Source organism: Heloderma suspectum, chromosome 1 (assembly GCF_057233095.1).
Source record: "Heloderma suspectum isolate Gila_16-S chromosome 1, 16-S_ref, whole genome shotgun sequence".
NCBI lineage: Eukaryota > Metazoa > Chordata > Lepidosauria > Squamata > Helodermatidae > Heloderma > Heloderma suspectum.
In genome coordinates this window covers 115856137-115875642 of record NC_139458.1, presented here as the reverse complement: position 1 = coordinate 115875642, position 19506 = coordinate 115856137, and the positions used below count along the sequence as shown (strand labels likewise).

The 19506-nt window shown below is 41.1% G+C and overlaps 1 protein-coding gene across 4 annotated transcripts in view; it reads right to left on the bottom strand.

Moving 5' to 3' along the window:
• Positions 1–11727: 11727 nt before the first annotated feature.
• TRIM66 (tripartite motif containing 66) overlaps positions 11728–19506 on the bottom strand; it is an 83709-nt gene continuing 75930 nt past the window's right edge. For all 4 annotated transcript variants that reach the window (XM_084854582.1, XM_084854592.1, XM_084854574.1 and 1 more), the window contains 5 exons: positions 19286–19424; positions 18175–18249; positions 16996–17148; positions 13768–13980; positions 11728–13299 (listed from right to left, as the gene is read on the bottom strand). In XM_084854582.1, the coding sequence (XP_084710708.1) occupies positions 13240–13299; positions 13768–13980; positions 16996–17148; positions 18175–18249; positions 19286–19424 (640 nt within the window). In that variant the 3' untranslated portion in view covers positions 11728–13239. The remainder of the gene's footprint in view (positions 13300–13767; positions 13981–16995; positions 17149–18174; positions 18250–19285; positions 19425–19506) is intronic.

Here is a 19506-nt window from a genome sequence, read left to right as displayed (position 1 = left end):
TTTACAATATACCGCCGCCGCCCCCTCCCCCGAATGCTATTTGGTCTGTTGGCTCGATGCTAAAAGCATGGCCATGCTGAGGTCTTTCTATCAGATTGCGGTGGGGGACAGTTCTTAAAAACTGTTAAGAGCCCTACTTTAAGTACCCTATTTTAAGTACCACCCTTTGGGCCATTTCCACACATGTACCTGTTAGGGCTCTAAAACCTCATCCTATCGGTCCACGGTGGCATGACGAGTTTGTAGAAGGGTCACATGACCCCCGTCAGGTGACCCTGATGGTCATATGACTGGCAGGACTTCTGAAGGTGGGACTTCCAGCTAGGGTGGGACATCTGGGCTCCCAAAGGGGGCAGGGCACCTGTCACTTTTGAAAAGGGGGCGTGGTTTAGAGTTTGATGCAGGTACCCACTTTCACTACTCTGATGTGAAAATGATGTTCAACCAACTTGCAAATTAATGAGGCAGCTCAAAACTTAAATTAAGCCTTTATTTGTTTTTTACTTTCCTGTCTGAACTTCACATAACTCTGGTTTGTGCAGATAATAGGAAATAACATACTTGGGCTGCAGTCCAAGGGACAAGATGCATGCATGTGAGAGAGAGAACTATGAGCACAGCTGGAGTTTTGCTTGCTGTTCCTAATAAAGTAGTTCCCACACAATTAAAGAGATAAATGGCTGTTAAGTTTTTGAAGTGCTGTTATAAGTGCTTTATTGCTCCAGATATACAGTTAGCTCTTCTCAGCCTGCACATTTCACTTTTTCAGATGATAGGCAAAATGAGTCTGTGCAGTATTCTTGATTCTTTAACAATGATTGTTGGCGGTACATAGATTGGTTAAAAAACATTAATTAATGTCTGCCTTCTCTCATTGGAATGTTTAAATACCAGACCCCATTACATGTATAGTTAAAGAGAATACAGAGACCACTGGGATTTTTTTTCATACAATTATAACAACATGCAATGTCATAGTTCATGCAATCCTGTTTATGTAGCGCTGGCCTCATAAGCAACATGCTTTATTTGTCAACCCTGGCCTCTCCCAGAAAATGATATTTGTTTTCTCAAATTTATTACATTTAGCTAGCACATTAATTGATATATAGCATATAAAGTTAATATTATATTATAAAGACTAAAGATAAGGGGTCCTTGAAAGAAGTGGGGTACATTCAAGAATTACAGGAAACTTTCAGACACCTCTGGGAATACCATATTTCCAGAATGCTGGCCTATAAGGAGTGGTTCTGGTGATGTTAGGGATTACCCACTCCAGCCTCCAGATTGAAGACTTTTCAGGATGTGTGACACACATCCCCCCCCCCCCCGTGTGATGCTGTGACTATTCCAATTTTCTCTTACCTGGCTAGGTAAATATAGTACTATACTCTCTGATGAATTTAAAAAGCTGTAGCTGCCTACTCCTCTATTAGTCTGTTTCACAATGTAATTTATATGTCGTCATGAGTTTATTTAGCTTTGTGCACTGAGAAGTTTTATCAGAACCACGAACATTTGTTTTCATAAATATTCCCCATTTGAGAAGCAATAAAACCACTGGGTGCATCATCTCTTAGCAACACTTGCTTCTATTTACTCTTGGCAGAAAAGAATAGGCGCCTTTGAGACTAAGAGAACTTTCACAATGCAGCTAAAACTGTAGGCTTTCATTTCTAGACATCTCACTAACATTTCCCCTGAGAGAAGTGTGAAATATCCCTGCAAATATGGATGCAAATATGTTAATTCTATTTGGCCCCAAGTTTCAAGTGAAATATACCATAACCCATACAGGTAATACTGCAGTTTTCTACAGTATTTATTTTGTTTGTTTATTTCAATAATTATACCTCACCTTTCTATGATCAAATCAAACTAATGGTGGCAAACAAATATAAATCACACAAGATTAAAAACAATACTAACAATAAAATAAAATGAAATGAAATAAAATAAAATAAACAAAAGCAGCATCTTTAAAAACCTCAGCAACAGTAGTTGCACTAAATATGGCTTGTATCCAATGTTAGTTTAACTAAGGTCCCATTCATTTCAGTGGGTCTACTCTAAGTAGAACTAACGTTGGATACAACCCCATAAATGCCCAACAAAATAAAACAGACCCCATTCAAAAGCAGGCAAACAGAAGGCCAGACAAATCTCCTGCACAGTTTTGGTGCCACAACTGAAATATGCTCTCTCTTCGCCCCATCAGTTGTACTTCTGTTGTTGAAGAGACATAGCTTTTCTACACAAGGCTGTTATCTGATCTTGGAAGCTAAGCAGGGTCAGCCCTGGTTAGTACTTGGATGGGAGACTGCCTGGGAATCAGGCTTCCTGCACTGAGCAGGGGGTTGGACTAGATGGTCTTGTAGGCCCCTTTCTACCCTATGATTCTGTGATTCTGTAATCCACTGTATCTACTTTAGGTTTCATCACAGAATTAAGACCCGAGCGCTATAGGAGGAGTGTTTCCTTTCATGCTTTCCCACTACATAACCTCTAGGTGGCGCTGTGATATAGCAGAATAGCACAAATACACAAGAGGAAATCGTACTTTCTTTTGCTTTCACAATTAAATGTCACATTTTCCCTGCTCTAAAAAAAACTCACTGAAAGTGCTGGTTAGACGCAGAAGTTAAACTGGAGGGTCACAATGTCATCTAAAGCACTCATAAACAACCATGAGTAGGGAATGACGAACGCATGATAAATGCCTTGTGTACAAAAGCCACAGTGGAGGGTCTCAGAAACGGAGCACAAATCTTGAGCAGGTTCATGTGGGAGAAGGCAATTCCTAAGATACATCTTTGTGCTAAACATTTCAGAAGACTGTCGATTCATAAAGTATGAATAAGGATAACTTTTGTCTTGAGCACTGTACAGGATAAATACATATCCCACTTTTCACTGCAGGTTATTTAAACAATTTTTAAAGGACTTGTAACCTACTTCATCCCTCAATATACATTCTTTCCTTTCTCTCACTTTGGAGGAATAAGAGCTCAAGAAACATTCCTGCACCTGCCTATTACCCATCAAGGGCAACAGTGAAAGTGGTCAGTGGTTGTCTTCATCAATTCTGTGTTCGGAAGTGTTCTGTGTTCTGTTCTGATTCCTGAGACAAGTAACCCAGATCATATCTGAGCTTGTATCTGTTTATAGCAGTTTAATTATCATAGCTTCATGGAAAAGTATCATGGAAAAATATAATGTGGAAATATAGGGCAGTATGCAACTGTGTCATTCCGTTAGCACAAATGACATTGTGCTAGCAGAAACTAGGTTCCAAACTGTGCACAAGAGGAGAATCCAACTAAAGTTACATTTGCACAAGCGGTTGTGCATTATGTTCGTGCAACTGTTTGTGCATAAGTCTTTATGGGTATTATGGGCAGGATCCAACAGTGTCATTCAGCAAATTCAAATAGCACTAGTGGAGCTCCACCAAATCCATTGCCCAAGCCATTGCCCATTACACTTGTGCAACCTGTTGTGCAACCAGTTCACCATTCCACTTACACAACCCATTATGCAACTTGTCCCAGTTGCACAAGTGCCAATGGCTTGCACAATGGAAAGATATGGCAGAGCTCTGCTAGCGCTATTTGAATTTGCTGAATGATATTGCCTATAATGTGGTGAAGGTGCAGACAATTCTCCCTTTGAGATCCCTAACCCTGCTCAGAGAATTACAGTTCCCAGATCTCTTGGGAAAAGAGAATGACCATTGCAGTAGTCTAAGTCTATTGCATAGATATGCACACCATCGCTTATGCCAGTCTTCCCCAACTTGGTGCCTCCCAAATGTTTTGAATTTCAATTTCCATCATCCCCAGCCAGCACAGCCAATGCTCAGGAATGCTGGGAGTTGTGGTCCAAAACATCTAGAGGGCAACAGCTGTTGCCTACAAGGCCATCAAGTCCAACCCCCAAGACTGGGGAAGGCTAACTTATACAATACACTGGCAGGCTGCTCCTGATGAGAATCCAAATGTCTTAGGCTTTCTTCACACGGAGCTTTTATCTTGCGATTGAGATGGCTCTCTCAGAGAAGTCTGTGAGCTCCTTACATGACTCCATGAACCTCCAGGGCGTCTCCTGCACTAAATGCCCTTTGTTCTGTTTTTAAATAGATTGCAAATAATGAGCTATCAAATTATTATTATTATTATTATTATTAAATTTATTAATCGCCCATCTGGCTCGTCACCCAAATTACCCCGTTTATTCCACTTGAGTTCCCTCTGTGAAAAGAGGAAAAGCAGCAAGAAGAGGAATAAGATCAATGAAAGGTATAGAAGACTCAGATATGGGGAGAAGGAGGGAGAAAGGGGAGGGGGGGAAAGGAAGCGGGTGAAAAAGGGAGTGGTTATGATCCTGCATTTAAAACAGAAGCAGAAAGCCCCGTTTTAAATGCAGGATTTTAGGCTGGTGTAGAGATGCTCTTAATAGCAGAGTATAAACTCAGAGAGTATAACTCCGTAAACCGAATCTGATACTTCAGTTGACAAGCCAAAACTAAAGAGTAGATGCTTAAGTATGTCCTAAATCCAGTTGCCATTCTGGATTTAGCACAAGGTAAGACACTTAGTAAGTCTATGGAACCTTGTTAGTAACCCAGTGGGACCTGACACTTTTAAGTGTGATAAGTTATTGTGTGTTCTGGTGCATAGAAGAATGATTTCTGTAACTTTAATGTTAAATGCTTACATGACCAGGATAGTTTAATAGCAAAAGTTGTTCATTGTAGTTGAGTTAGCAATTTGTTTTATGAGTCGGTTTAATAACCCCTGGTATTATTTCACATTTGGTGATAAATTCTCTACTTCCAAAGTAATTACTGCCACCTGTTGAGGCAGGAAATATCTCCTACCAATCAATCAATCAATCAAGTGGGGTGACGCCTGTATTGCTCCACCAGTTAGTTGGTTTTGGTCATCATCTAGAAGGGCCTTCTTAGAAATTAGAATAAATGCTCTCTCTTTTTTTGCTATACGTCTTTATAAAGCTTTACAATTTTTTTAAAGGATTTCTCACATTTATTTGTTAGTTTGTCTAACCAAGTTGATGCAGACTTCAGGGTAATAAGTGGAATACTTCCATCTTATTGATAAAATGCACTTCGAAACAATCATCACTGCAGATACACATGGCTGAATTACAATACAAACATTTCACTTAGCATGCAATGAACTGTGTCTGTGACCACACATGACCCAGCATGCCCTTCAGGACAACCTGGAAGGTTCAGTTGCTGAAGAACACAACAGCCTATCTCATAAAAGGGATATGTCTGAACACGTAAGCTGCCAAAAGCATAGTTCACAAGTGATCTAGTATCTGCATTGGATTATTCCTGTTAATTTCTGGGCATAATTCAAGGTTCTGATCAGTTGTAACCTAAAAACTCTTAAGATGTTCATACTTACCTGGGAGTACATCCCATTGAACTCAGTTGGGCTTACTTCAGAGGAGACATGGATAGACTGCACTGTAAGACTTCCACCCTAAACATACTTATTAGAAAGTAAATCCTGTTGAATTTAGAGGGACTTACTGCTGAGGAAACATAATTCAGCAGTCTTGTGGCACCTCAAAGACTTAGACGTTTATTATTGCATACATTTGTTAGTCTTTAAGGTACCACACGGCTCTTCATTGGTTTTGCTGCAACAGACTAACATGGCTACTCCTCTGGAAATAATTTAGGATTGCACTGTAAACTGTTTGGGTAATCAACACATTTAAGAGGATGCAATGGTTGATGGTATCGAAAGCCAAGCCACAGAGAGATCAAGTAAGAGGAGCAAGGTTACACTCCTTCTGTCAATCTCTTGATAAAGGTCATCTAACAGGTCAACCACAGCCAAAGCAAACTCTTATAGTTGGTAGGAGCACAGTTTTAGCATTTTCTATCTTTGCAACATATGTAGACAGCAAAGGTACGTAAAGAAGCATTCTTAGTGACTGTTCCATGGTTAGTTCATTCAGGGAGCAATCCTATGGCCCCTAGACATTATCTAAGGGCCATAGGATACTGGGGATTCCCCCTCTGAAGTCAGAGACAGCACTCTGACCTCAGAAGGGGGAGTCAGAGATCCAACCCCCAGACCTTGCCCCCTCATACCCTGCGCAGAAAGAACCAATTGCCCTCCAAAACACCCCCAAACTATGCACCTGTTAATTCAGGGGAAGTGCCTCCTAGGTCAGAAAATTGACCTGGGAGAGGAGGAAAGGGGGCATTCTGGTGGACGGGGAGGGGAGGAGACCAGAGAGGCCAGGATACAAGTTATCCTGAGCCTCTTCCAGCTTTCTTCCCTTTCCCTTCAAAGAGCCAGCGTTAGATGGGCTAAAAACGGGCTAAAAAGCCCATCTAGTTAAATATGCAGGGCAAGAGGACAGGGAGGTGAAGATTGCCTCCACCACCCCTCCTGCCCTGCATTAGATGATCAGAGGCCTCCAAGTTCAAGGTCTTCCAATCATCAATTTACTTTCAAAACAGTGTGGTGAAGTGGATAAAAGTGTTGAAACAGGTTCAAATTCATGTTCAGCTGTAAAGGTCAGTGTATTACTTGGGCTAGTAAGTCTCTTTTAGACTAACCTACCTCGAAGAATTCAGAGCAGATAAATGGGGATAACCCCACTTTGAACTCCCTGGAGAAAGAATAGGATACAAATGCAAATAAATGAAGCAAGACATGCCAAGACCAAACTAGAGCATATTTTTATAGGTTATAAAATGTTTCTGTAAAATGTTTGGTGGTAGCATTCATTCTGTTTTTAATAGATATGTTCTCTCATGTTTTAATTATTGTTATTTTCACTTAGCTTTTTTTTTAAATGTAGGAAAAGTAAATTTCATCCTTTGAGATTATTCTTATTGCAGATATTTATAAATGCTAGAAACTCTTTTATATTCTTTAAAATATACTGTATACACACACACACACACACACACACTGTGTGTGTGTGTGTGTATGTATGTGTACATCCATTATCTTCCATTATCTTTCCTTGATCTCACTCCTCTTCTTGCTGCTTTTCCTCTTTTCATGGAGGAAACTCAAGTGGAACATAACAGGGTCATTTGATAGCTCATTATCTGCGATCTATTTAATGCAGAACAAATGGCATTTAGTGCAGGAGATGCCCTGGAGGGACATGTCGTCATGTAAAGAGCCCACAAACTTCCGGGAAGGAGCAATCTCAATTGCAGGATAAAAGCTCCATGTGAAGAAAACCTTGGTTCATCTATCCCAGTATCGTCTACTTCAACCGGTAGCAGCAATACAGGATCTTGGGAGAAGGTTTTTCCTAGGCACACTGAGACTGCCTGACTAGAGATGTCACCAACTGAACCTGGAATCAAAGCATGTGTTCTTCTACAAAGCTATGGGCCCTCTTCAGTCCTAGATTCAGCTCAGTTAAGAAACCATTAATACTGTTAGGCTGGCAAAAATAAAGCATTGGGCCTATGTGATTAGTGTAGATGAGGTACCCTTTCTTCACCATGGCTTCATTATAGAAGTTCAGCTAACTGACTGGGAGATTGTAAGCTTTAATGAGGTGACCAGAATTCTTCAAGAAGAGGGAAGACCATTTAGCTCACTTAGTTGTATCTGCAAGGACTGTCTCATACCTTGCCCTTAGCAAATATGTGCAAGAGGAACAGGGAGTAGTTCTTTGTTCTTTTCTCAACAAGAACTCTGCCAATGCAATCAGATTAAGTTCTCAGATAGCAGCAATCAGCATCCAGGATACAAGAAAACATCCAGCAACTTGGAACATCACAAAACAAACGATGGAAGGATCTACGTACCTACAATGAATGTTGTGATAGGAGGTAGGTTTGTGTTTTCTGGACATGGTTTAATAGTCATGCCCTGCTTTCTTATTTACACTGTCTGTCAGGAGCATCCTAGCTGCGTCTTGCAGTCCCCTCCAATAGCCAACTCAGGACACAGACAACGAGGATTCTTTCGAAGGCTTTATTCCTTTATTCCTTTATGACTCTTTCAGATACTAATCACTAGCGACTAAGCAAGAAACAGCACTGGGGAAAGATAGCAGAGTAGCCTAAGCTCCAGGTAAGGCAGTTGGTCCCCGTTTGAAGGGGAACCACGGGAAGACCCTGAACTTATGGGCTAGGAAGAGATCCTCCCTCTTTCCCTTGGGTCCTCTGGATGCGACCGTTGTTTGAGTGCCAAACGAGCGGTACGCCTCCTTTCGGCGCCCTCCATCTGTCGTCGCTCCCTGCGTCTGCGCTGAGCGTCCAGCCAGCCCCCCTCCCGCGCTCTCTCACTGCCAGGGTCACTATCTCTCCCAGGAATGCTGGCAGGAGGAATCTCTTCCAGCTGCTGTGCTTGTGAGAGATGAGCGAGCTCCTCTCCCACGGATTGTTGTTCTTCCTCAGAATCAGAACTGCTCTGGGGCTCTATGGGCTTAGTTTCCACCCTGACACTCTCTTTATGCTGGTTTGTATATCCCACTAGATAACGTTTGTTGGGGCTTCACTGGCTGCATTTGAAAGGAGACTAGACTATACACACTTACCTGGGAGTAAACCCCATTAAACTCAATGCAGCTTACATCCAGTGATGTTTTAGGATGTTTTAAAAAATCACTGTCCTTGACCATGCCACTTTTTCATTCAATTTACAGATATAAAAAATGTGAAACCAAATTTAAGCATCACATAGGAACATGGCCTAAGGATTCTTGTTAGTTTAGTCAGAGTTCTCTGTGGTACTGTGATTATCTCTACAGCATCTCATTGTCATGTCTGATGTAGAAGCCTATAGATTCAAGCCAAAAATAAACAGGGATTAGTAAACCTTTAAGAGGTGGATCCTGTTTATAACTGTATATCCCTGCCACTTTCAGTAAACTGATAAGGATTCCACTGATAAGACCTACAAAGAGATATGCCTGGATGCTGTCCAGTAGCATGGCCTATTACAGATGAATAATTAAGGATACAATCCTATGCATGTTTAGACAGGAAAAAATCCTACAGCTCCCAGCATTCCTCAGCCAGCCATGCTGGGAATTGTAGGACTTTTTTCTGTCTAAACATACATAGGATTGCACCCTAAGTGTTGGTGAACTCCTGTAAGCACTGACAGATTGAACAAAACCTCTAAATTTAGGAGCAATGATGCAGTGAACTCCATTATAATTCTACTTTATAAAGCATAAGTGTTGCCTGCGTATTTCTGGCAAAAGATGTGTTTGTTTGTTTATTTGACATTTTAAAATTTAGGTTGCCCTTCATCTTAACAGATTCCAGGATGGTGTACAGTAATAAAAATGCAATATAATAAAAATAACATATTACCATCATCCTTCATATAACCTGACTGAGAGGCAATAAAACCAATCTAAAATGCCTGGGAAACGAAGTGTGGCTGGACCTGGTGCAACAAAGACTGCAGTGAGAATACAGGTTGAGTTTCCTTAGGAAGGGTGCTCCAGAGCTGAAGTACCACTGCAGAAAAGGCCCTCTCATTTGTACAGACATAATGTACTTCATCAACTGATGGTGCTTGGAAAAGGGCCTCATCCATTCTCACTAATACCTGAGCAGGATGATTTGGACATTTGGGTCGCAGGCCATTTAGTGCTTTAGAGGTAAGCACTATCACGTTAAACTGGGTTTGGAAACAGGAAGCCAATGTAATTGTTTAAGAATTTGTGTAGTATGGCTCCACCTAGCTAAACCAGTCAGGATTTTAATAGCCAAACTCTGAATTAACTGAAGTTTCCAAGTCATGTTCAAGGGCAGCCCTACATATAGTATATTACAGTAATCCAATCAGGAGGTTACCAGTGCATGGATCACTGTAGCCAAACTAGCCCTGGCTGGGTGACCAGCCGGATAGGCGAATAATAAAATAAATTCCCTGTCAGATGGGCGAATAATTTGAGATAGATAGATAGATAGATAGATAGATAGATAGATAGATAGATAGAATGAATCCCTGTCAAGGAATGGCCTTAGTTGGTGAACAAGCCAAAGCTGGTAAAAAAAGTACTCAGTGCCACCAAGGGCCTGCAGTGTCAATGCTGGATCAAGGATTACCTCCAAACTGTGTACTTATTCTTCAGAGCTCGTTGAACCTCATCCAGGACAGGATGACTACTGATTTCCCTGACCTGAAAACCACCTATCCACAGCATTTCCATCTTGTCAGTATTCCGTTTAGTTTATTATCCCTTGTCCAGCCCGATACTACATCCAGACAATGATTCAGCACCTGCACAGCCTCACCTGGCTCAGATGACCTTGCCCAGAAGCTTCATATGGATGAGAGCATGGGAGATAAAATGGAACCTTGTGAGAGCACGCAGCCTAAATGTCTGGGGTCAAGGAGAAATCCCCCAATACTATGTTACGTAATTGACCGTGCATGTAGGAGTGGAACCACTGTATCACCATGTCTACAGACTCAAAAGGGCTGTATACCCCTGTCTCTCCCAACAGAGGTTATCCATCAGGGCAACCAAGGCTGTTTCAGTGCTAAACCCCAGCCTGAAGCTGGATTGAAATGGGTCCAGATAATCTGTTTCAACCAAGATCACCTGAACTTGAACCACAAAAGAGGATGTTTGTGACTGGGCAGTAGTTGTTACAATCATCAGGGCCCAATGAGTGTTTCTTAAGGATTGGTATCACAACCACCATTTCAAGGCAGCAGGAACCACCCCCTCTCTCAAAGAGGCATCAATCACCTTCTAGACACACCCAGTCAACCCCCTTGGGCTCAGTGTAAGCAGCCAAGATGGGTGAGGATCAAGAATACAGATGGTCAGCTGAACCTCATCAGGCACCTTCTCCACATTCTCAAGGTGTATTAACTGAAACTGATTCATACAGCCAGATTAGATGGTGCTGTGGACACCTCCATAGGAACTGTATTGATGAGGGGGCCAAGGTCAAAATGAACACAAGTGACTTTATCCTGAAAGTACATTGCAGACTTGTCACAGCAGGTCTCTGAGGATTCTGATATATTGTTTCCAGGGTCTAGATGTAATAACGTCTTTACCACCCTGAAAACCTCTGCTAGGTGGCTACTTGAGGGTGCAACGGTGGTGGTGAAGTAAGATTTCTTCGTCACCATCACTGTCACAAGGAAGACATGATAATGTGCTCTTACTTGTGTCCAGTCATGGTCACTGTGAGACTTGCACTATCTGCATTCTAGTTCTTATCCTGCCTGCTTCGTTGCCCCAATTCTCTGGTGAACCAGGGAGCTCACTGGGCTCTGCAATACAGGAGAGGGCATTGGGGAGTGATTGTGTCAATGGCTCTCATCTTCTCACTGTTCCAAAGCATGTCCAGGGCTTTGCCAGGAGTGCCAGCCATCTCAGCTGAACTGCTCCCAAAGCAGATCATTTTGAAAATCCGTGGTGTAAATACAGCACTGTATAATTTAGGTGCCCACGTACCTCAGCTGTTTTAATTAAAGGCTGCCCCTAAGTAGACTGCTATCTGGCCCAAGGCTTGCAAGGTCCTGTGTGACATCAGAGCAACAGAGGTTGTGATATCAGAGCACATCAGCCAATGGCATCAAGGGAAGCTGGGCAGGAAGTCAAGAGTGCAGAACTTGCCAGTATTCGCAGCCTAACGTATCAACAGGCTCTTAGCTAATTATGTAAGGAATGTTAGCCAAAAACATTGGCAGGGAAAGAACTTAACAGTTTACATTCTTTTTTCAGTGACTGGTTTATTATACAATAGGAAAAGAGACAATGTTTTTCTACAGCATTTATGTTGAACAATATTAACATTGGCAACAGGGGAAAATATTCAGGTCTTCCTAATAATTCTATAAACTCTCTATTCTCCATTATAACATCCACGGATACCATATTCAATAAATTCATATAGACTGTGCTGAAAAGCTCTCTTCATTTACAGTAAAGCTAGTACAGCTGGGAAATCACTACCTTTTGGAGGACTTAAAGCAACTCTCATTTTAAAGAGTCAGATGAAAGCCAGGAAATGTAAAAAGAAGGCCACCTCACTACATCTGCAATCACACCCAATCCACACTAACAATATACTTTAAATATCTCACTTGGGATTGGGAATGAGGCTAAACAGAGGTAAAGGAATGTCGAGCTGGAGGAGGTGGGGCATGGATGAGGATTCATGGAGCAGTGTGTGATCAAAACAAGGCATGAGGGATAAGAAGAGGCATTATATAGACTGAAACAACTGCATCTCGGATTATGAGCCCCGTTGCTTGTCTGCATGGGCTTTTCACACATTTTAAATCTGACGCTGTACTGATCATGTGGGAGGGTGAAAAAAGGCCCTGAAAAAGCAAGAATTATGCACCACAGAAATGCCCTCTGCTAGCATCATTCCTGTGGTCCTGTGGACTGTATCTGCTGGTGACTGGCTTCATAATCACACCTACAGATCCCATCTACAGTACAGTTAGACAAGGGTCTGAAGACAGGTATAATGTGAGCTCCTAGTGTCAGATGGGCATTTCCTCTCTTCCCCTCTTCCCTCACCTTAGATTGTTGCACCAGTCCACTTCTGGCACCCAGTCACTCTCTATTAGTGAGAACTGAAGGCAGCAAACTTTTTTTCTGGAACTAAAGAGAAGAATTCCTGCATGTATTTCTCTCACTTCCTTCCAACATCACATTCTAATAAACAGAGTATCATAAACTCTCAATTGAACTGGTCAGCCACTGCTTCAACTGAAGTCCAGGGATTAGATTTTCTTTTGCCACACTTTGTTAGCGAGGCAACATAACTAGAAGCTAGGAGTGGCATTGCGCTCCTCACACCAGGTGAATTTGGAACTCATTTTGTGCAGTGAGAGTATGCATGGAATGTGTTTGGTGCATTGTAATGGTATATTTGCCAGTTGGCTATGTTAGCCACAATCTATAAAGTGAAGCAAATGTATGGAATAATTTTAAGAACAGCATAACAAATGACCTATTTTTATTATGAATCACTACTGCATATGACCAAAACTTTTGTATAAATACAAATCATTAGACAAAACAGATAGCTGGGAGACTACCCATTAAAATTACATTACATTAAAAATGTAATCAGCCCAAAGGATCTAGAAATAAGGTTGGTTGACCACTAGTGTGAAGTCCAGGTGAAACATCCAAGTGATATTTTCTATCTCCTTTCACACAGTCAGTTACTTTGATTTTTTGTTCTTCACAGCATACCAAGCAGCACTCCAGAAGTCACACCTGAGAAAGACCTTTAGCTGGCCAAAACATTGGTCTTTTAGTTTTTTCACTTTCCTGCGTACAAAGGAAACAAAAAGGTGAGTCGCTAGAGGATCTGATCTTTTCAAATATTATTTGACATTGTATTTTACTTGGCAAAATAATTAGGTAGCTTGACAGATCTTCACTCACTCACTCTGTTCACACTGACCTATTTACACAACTGAACATGGAGTCCATCTTAGGCGAGTATCCAATGTTAGTCCTACATAGAGTAGACCCATTGAAATGAATGAAACTTAAATGAGTCACAACTAACTTAAGTCCAATTTATTTCAATAGATCTTCTCTATGTAGGACTAGCAGTGGATACTACCCTTAGTAATCAACTTAAGAATAATTCTAAATAAGAATCATCCTAATCTAACTGAAGTTTGAGAATACATTCCCAACCACATTGTCAAAGTGTTGCATCAATAGCTGTGAACAGCATTAGTTCTGGGGCCACTTAGCAATCAAGTGTTTTTGCTTTTGCATTCTTACAGCATGTCGTCGTCGTCTTTTGGGCTGGATGCACTCTTGTCTGTAAGAGGGCCACTGGAATCCTTTGGGAGCCACTTGGCTATTCTCCACATCCTCTGAGTCGGAGTCATCTTGCTGCACCAGGGAGAACTGCTTCTCTGGGTAAATATCTTTTAGCTTGCTTTCAAAGAATATTTCCAGACATCGTCCAGCCTCAGCAACCTCTGAATCAGGCTACAACAGAAAGCATCATGATTTGTTGTGATAGCTGTTGTTTACCTAGTAAGACCTGTTTGCCCTTCTGTTGCTAGGATTATGAGCCTCTTGATTTATGTTTTCATTTCTTTTTTTAATATTAACTTTTTTTTCAAAAGCAATGCAATTTACAGTTAAACAGAAAACAGCTAAAAGTTCCAACATGTAAGGTCAAGGTAGTAGTATGTCAAAATAAAGAATACTATACATTAAATAATGTTGCCTTTCAAAAATAATAAATGAGCCAAGGGTGGGTGTGGGAAGGATGGATTCCTGTTAACATAAGAAATAAACAGAAACCATACACTGAGAAAGACGTTGGGTTTAACCACACATCTAGATAACCTAGAGCAGTGGGTTAATATCCCTTGTTGTTGTTGATGTTCAGTCGTTCAGTCGTGTCCGACTCTTCGTGACCCCATGGACCATAGCACGCCAGGCCTTCCTGTCCTGCGCTCTCTCCCGGAGCGTGCTCAAGTTCATATTCATTGCATCGATGATGCTATCTAGCCATCTCATCCTCTGCCATCCCCTTCTCCTTTTACCTTCAGTCTTTCCCAGCATCAGGGTCTTTTCCAGAGAGTTTTCTCTTCACATTAGGTGGCCAAAATATTTCAGCTTCAGCTTCAGTATCTGTCCTTCCAATGAGCACTCAGGGTTGATTTCCTTTAGGATTGACTGAGTTGACCTCCTTGCAGTCCAGGGGACTCGTAAGAGTCTTCTCCAGCACCACAGTTCGAAAGCATCAATTCTTCGGCGCTCAGCCTTCCTTATAGTCCAGCTCTCACAGCCATACATTACTACTGGGAAAACCATAGCTTTGATTAGACGGACCTTTGTCGGCAAGGTGATGTCTCTGCTTCTTACTATGCTGTCCAGGTTTGCCATAGCTTTCCTCCCAAGGAGCAAGCGTCTTTTAATTTCATGGCTACAGTCACCGTCTGCGGTGATCTTGGAGCCCAAGAAAGTAAAATCTGTCACTGCTTCCATTTCTTCCCCTTCTATATGCCAGGAAGTGATAGGGCCAGATGCCATGATCTTAGTTTTTTTAATGTTGAGTTTCAAATCAGCTTTTGCACTCTCCCCTTTCACCCTCAACAAGAGGTTCTTGAGATCCTCTTCGCTTTCTGCCATTAGGGTGGTATCGTCTGCATATCGGAGGTTGTTGATAATTCTCCCAGCAATCTTAATTCCGACCTGTGATTCATCCAACCCAGCATTTCTCATGATGTACTCTGCATATAAGTTAAATAAGCAGGGTGACAATATGCAGCCTTGTCATACTCCTTTCCCAATTTTGAACCAATCGGTTGTTCCATGTCTGGTTCTGACTGTTGCTTCTTGACCCTCGTACAGGTTTCTCAGGAGACAGGTAAGGTGGTCTGGTACTCCCATCACTTTAAGAATTTGCCACAGTTTGTTGTGATCCACACAATCAAAGGCTTTAGTGTAGTCAATGATCCCTAAGGATCTTTAATTAATAACGGCAAGATGCCACACTCTGCTGAACCAGTTATGTAGACAGCAAGGATGTAAGGACAAGCCAAATAATCCTCCCAAGGCCTAGCCTGAGGGGTGGGTTTTCTAGGTATGTTATCACTGTTGAGTCTTGAGGAATGGACAAAAGCAAAGAGAGAAAAGAAAGGCAAGGGAATACACAATGATCAGCCAATTCCGTCAGTGCAAGACAACAATAACAGTCAAGGAGGATGATAAATCAATTGTCTATCCTCTCTTGTTTTTGTACTTTATGTTTATTAAATAGTAACATTAAAAGCAGAGGGTCTTGCAGATAGACACACAGATGCAGGGAAGAAGAATGCAAAATCACAGGGTGAAACAGAGACCATTTCTTTCTTCATCACCATCACAAATTATTGTAGTCTCCATTTTTCAAAATTAGTAAATTAAAAGACGCTTGCTCCTTGGGAGGAAAGCTATGGCAAACCTAGGCAGCATAGTAAGAAGTAGAGACATCACCTTGCCGACAAAGGTCCGTCTAATCAAAGCTATGGTTTTCCCAGTAGTAATGTATGGCTGTGAGAGCTGGACTATATGGAAGGCTGAGCGCCGAAGAATTGATGCTTTCGAACTGTGGTGCTGGAGAAGACTCTTACGAGTCCCCTGGACTGCAAGGAGGTCCAATCAGTCCATCCTAAAGGAAATCAACCCTGAGTGCTCATTGGAAGGACAGATACTGAAGCTGAAGCTGAACTATTTTGGCCACCAAATGCGAAGAGAAAAGTCACTGGAAAAGACCCTGATGCTGGGAAAGACTGAAGGCAAAAGGAGAAGGGGACGGCAGAGGATGAGATGGCTAGATAGCATCATCGATGCAATGAATATGAACTTGAGCACGCTCCGGGAGAGAGCGCAGGACAGGAAGGCCTGGCGTGCTATGGTCCATGGGGTCACGAAGAGTCGGACACAACTGAACGACTGAACAACAAAATATTCAATCCAAAAACATTGCCAGTGTTTGACTTATAAGTATCTTTTCTCCAGGCTAATGAGAAGCTACCCACAATTACTATCCACTTGCTTTCTTATTTATTTATTTGTTTATTTATTTATTTATTTATTTATTATTTCATTTATTTCATTTCTATACCACCCAATAGCTGAAGCTCTCTGGGCGGTTCACAAAAATTAAAACCAAACAGCACACAATTAAACAATATAAAATATATAAAACATTAAAACCACAGTATTACAATACAACCAGAGTAAAACCTAGCAGCAATGCAGGGATTTAAAATACAGATTTAAAACAGCAAAGCTAAAAGTCTAGAAAATTAAAATGCTAAAATGCCTGGGGAAATAAGAAGGTCTTACCTTTAGCCAGCCCTATATTTGCATCATTTGGAGCCAGAATAAAGAACCAAGATTCAAATAAAAATATTCATGGCGACCCAACCCCCCCCCCCCCTCCACAGCTCAGATTCTTTCAATGGGTGCTAGAGCGTACTGCTTTCTGAATCTCAAGGTACTTACATAGTTGAATGTTGCACAATTCCAGAACATAAGACGCACATCTGCTACCAGGTCCTCAGAGGTAGAGTAATGCAATTTGTCCTTTTTCTGGAGCTTTTTCCGGATGATGGACAAATCCATGGGCCTTTTGATGATCTGATAATAATGGCGAGCCTGTAAAGAATCTCATTGGCATAAGATTTTTGATAAATCACAATAATTCTGTAAACCTAAAACGTTCCTATCAAATAGGCAAGTATTCTTTGCATTGTGCATATAAGGCAGACACCCAGTTTGGATGATTAAACAACACCCAGTTTGGATGATTAAACAAGCCACAATTTTTAATCGTGGGTCGTTTCTGAGAGGTCGGGTAAGTGCTGGCTCCTGATCACTCCTCACCCACTTCCACTTTTCTAAACAATCCAGGAATGCCTTGTTCCTGGGTTGTTAATTGGTGACATCTGAATGGTTTGTTGTTGGGTTAAAACTCTAGGTTGTTTATCCCTGAACAACCCAGAGTTCTGGGTTCAGATGTCAGACAATCCAGGAAAGTTCCTGGGTTGTTTAGCAAAGTGGAAACAGCCGAATGGGTGGGAAACAGGATGCTTGCTCACTCCCAAATGCTTACAAATCATGCGTACCAGGTAAATGAGCTAAACTTTGAAGGGCAATGAGATGATGGGACTATAACTGAAGTCAAGCAAAAAAGCAGTGTTCCTCTGTTCCTTATAAAATAACATTAAAAGAGCCCAGCATGTTCTGCTTAAAAAACAAGAGACTGACAGGGATATGATAGCATTCCACAAATATATGAAAGGGGCAACTATGATTATAGTAACAGGACAAGAGATGTGAGAGCACTCCTGGGGAAGGTAGGAAGTGGCCCACCTCCTGAGATCACTCTTGTAACTATGCAAAGCTTCATTTTTAACATCTTGTGTATTTAGTATTTAGAGTTAATAGTATCTAAAAATCTCAGCACTAACTCAGCTCTGGGATTAGATTATTTTCTGGCATGATGGATGATACTGGCAATCCTGAACCTTTAGTTGAAATAGGCATTTTCATTGCAAAGGACAGGGTAGGGCCTGCCAACAGGCAATAGGGCTGTTGAACAGAAATACAGCAGAGACTGCACACTGAAAAGGGTAAAGCAAATCCCCCCAGAGAGGTCATTTATGTTTGCATAACACTTACCAGGGGGCTGACTGGTTCATGGAATGGAAGACTCAGGTTATTGCAGAGCAGTGACAGTACCAGTTTCTCACACTTCTGTAAAATGTGAATTTACAATTAATTTTGTTTATAAAAGAGCTGCACAAATACCTGCATTAATGTCTGACATCAGTTAAGAGCTTTTGCACAGATACTTTATTTCTCAGTATTCCTACTCACCCTCAATTCTAAACCAAGTATCCCTACCCACAATAGAACACAGAAACTCTTGGCGAATTTCCACTAAGCATATATTACCATTATGAAAAGTATGTGTTTCTTTTTCACATTGATTGTTAAGATCCATATTATATCTACAATATGATTGCCAGATAAGTCTTTATACATGGAACTACATGCACTTTTCTGTTTTCATTCGCAAACTTACATAACTTAATAACAGAGGGGGAAATCACAATAACATAAAAACTGCTTAACCAGTTCAAGCTAAAATTCAATCCTTTAAAATCCCATTCAAATCAACGGGATGTAAAAGTGCCTAGATGAGCTGGATCACATCCTGTGCCTTAGTTCCACCTACTTTTTAAAGATGTTCCACAATGAAGGAAATCACGATCTCAAAATATGTACACGCATTTACAAGACCAGTTAAACATGGCAAAATATATTGGCAAAGCCCTCACCCCTGCACAAAATATGTGAGTGACTTGATCCTGACTTGTGTTCAGTACAGATGGAGTCCACTGTATTGTTATTTATTTATTTATTTATTTATTTATTTATTTATTTATTTATTTATTTATTTATTTCTAGACTGCCCAATAACCAAAGCATTCTGGGTGGTTCACAAACATTAAAACCACAAAGTGCAGCATAAAACAATATAAAATATGAAAGCTTAATACCACAATACAACAGTACAACCAGAATAAAACCTAGCAGCAATGCAGAGATTTAAAATACAGATTTAAAACACCAAAGCTAAAAGACCAGGAATCTAAAATGCCAAAATAAATTACTTTTCATTTTCACTCCACGTGCGCACATACTGAAGAATCAATGTACATTACTGGAGAAAAAGAGAAGAGCAGACATTCCTTCTCTATATTCTACTTTCAGAATGTGGACTTACCTTCTGTTCATAGTCATCGAGGCCATAAAGTGCTCTTGCTGGCATTAGTGTGTTACCGTAGCTGAAACGTGTGTTTTCACAGTCATAGTCTACCTCTGGTTTCTCCACATTGCGACAAAGTGTGCACACCCATTCACCTCTGCAACGTAGAAGGAAAATATATCTTCAGATTGTTCCTGTTGATCACTAGGTCCCTGAATTAGTGACAGATGCTTTAACAA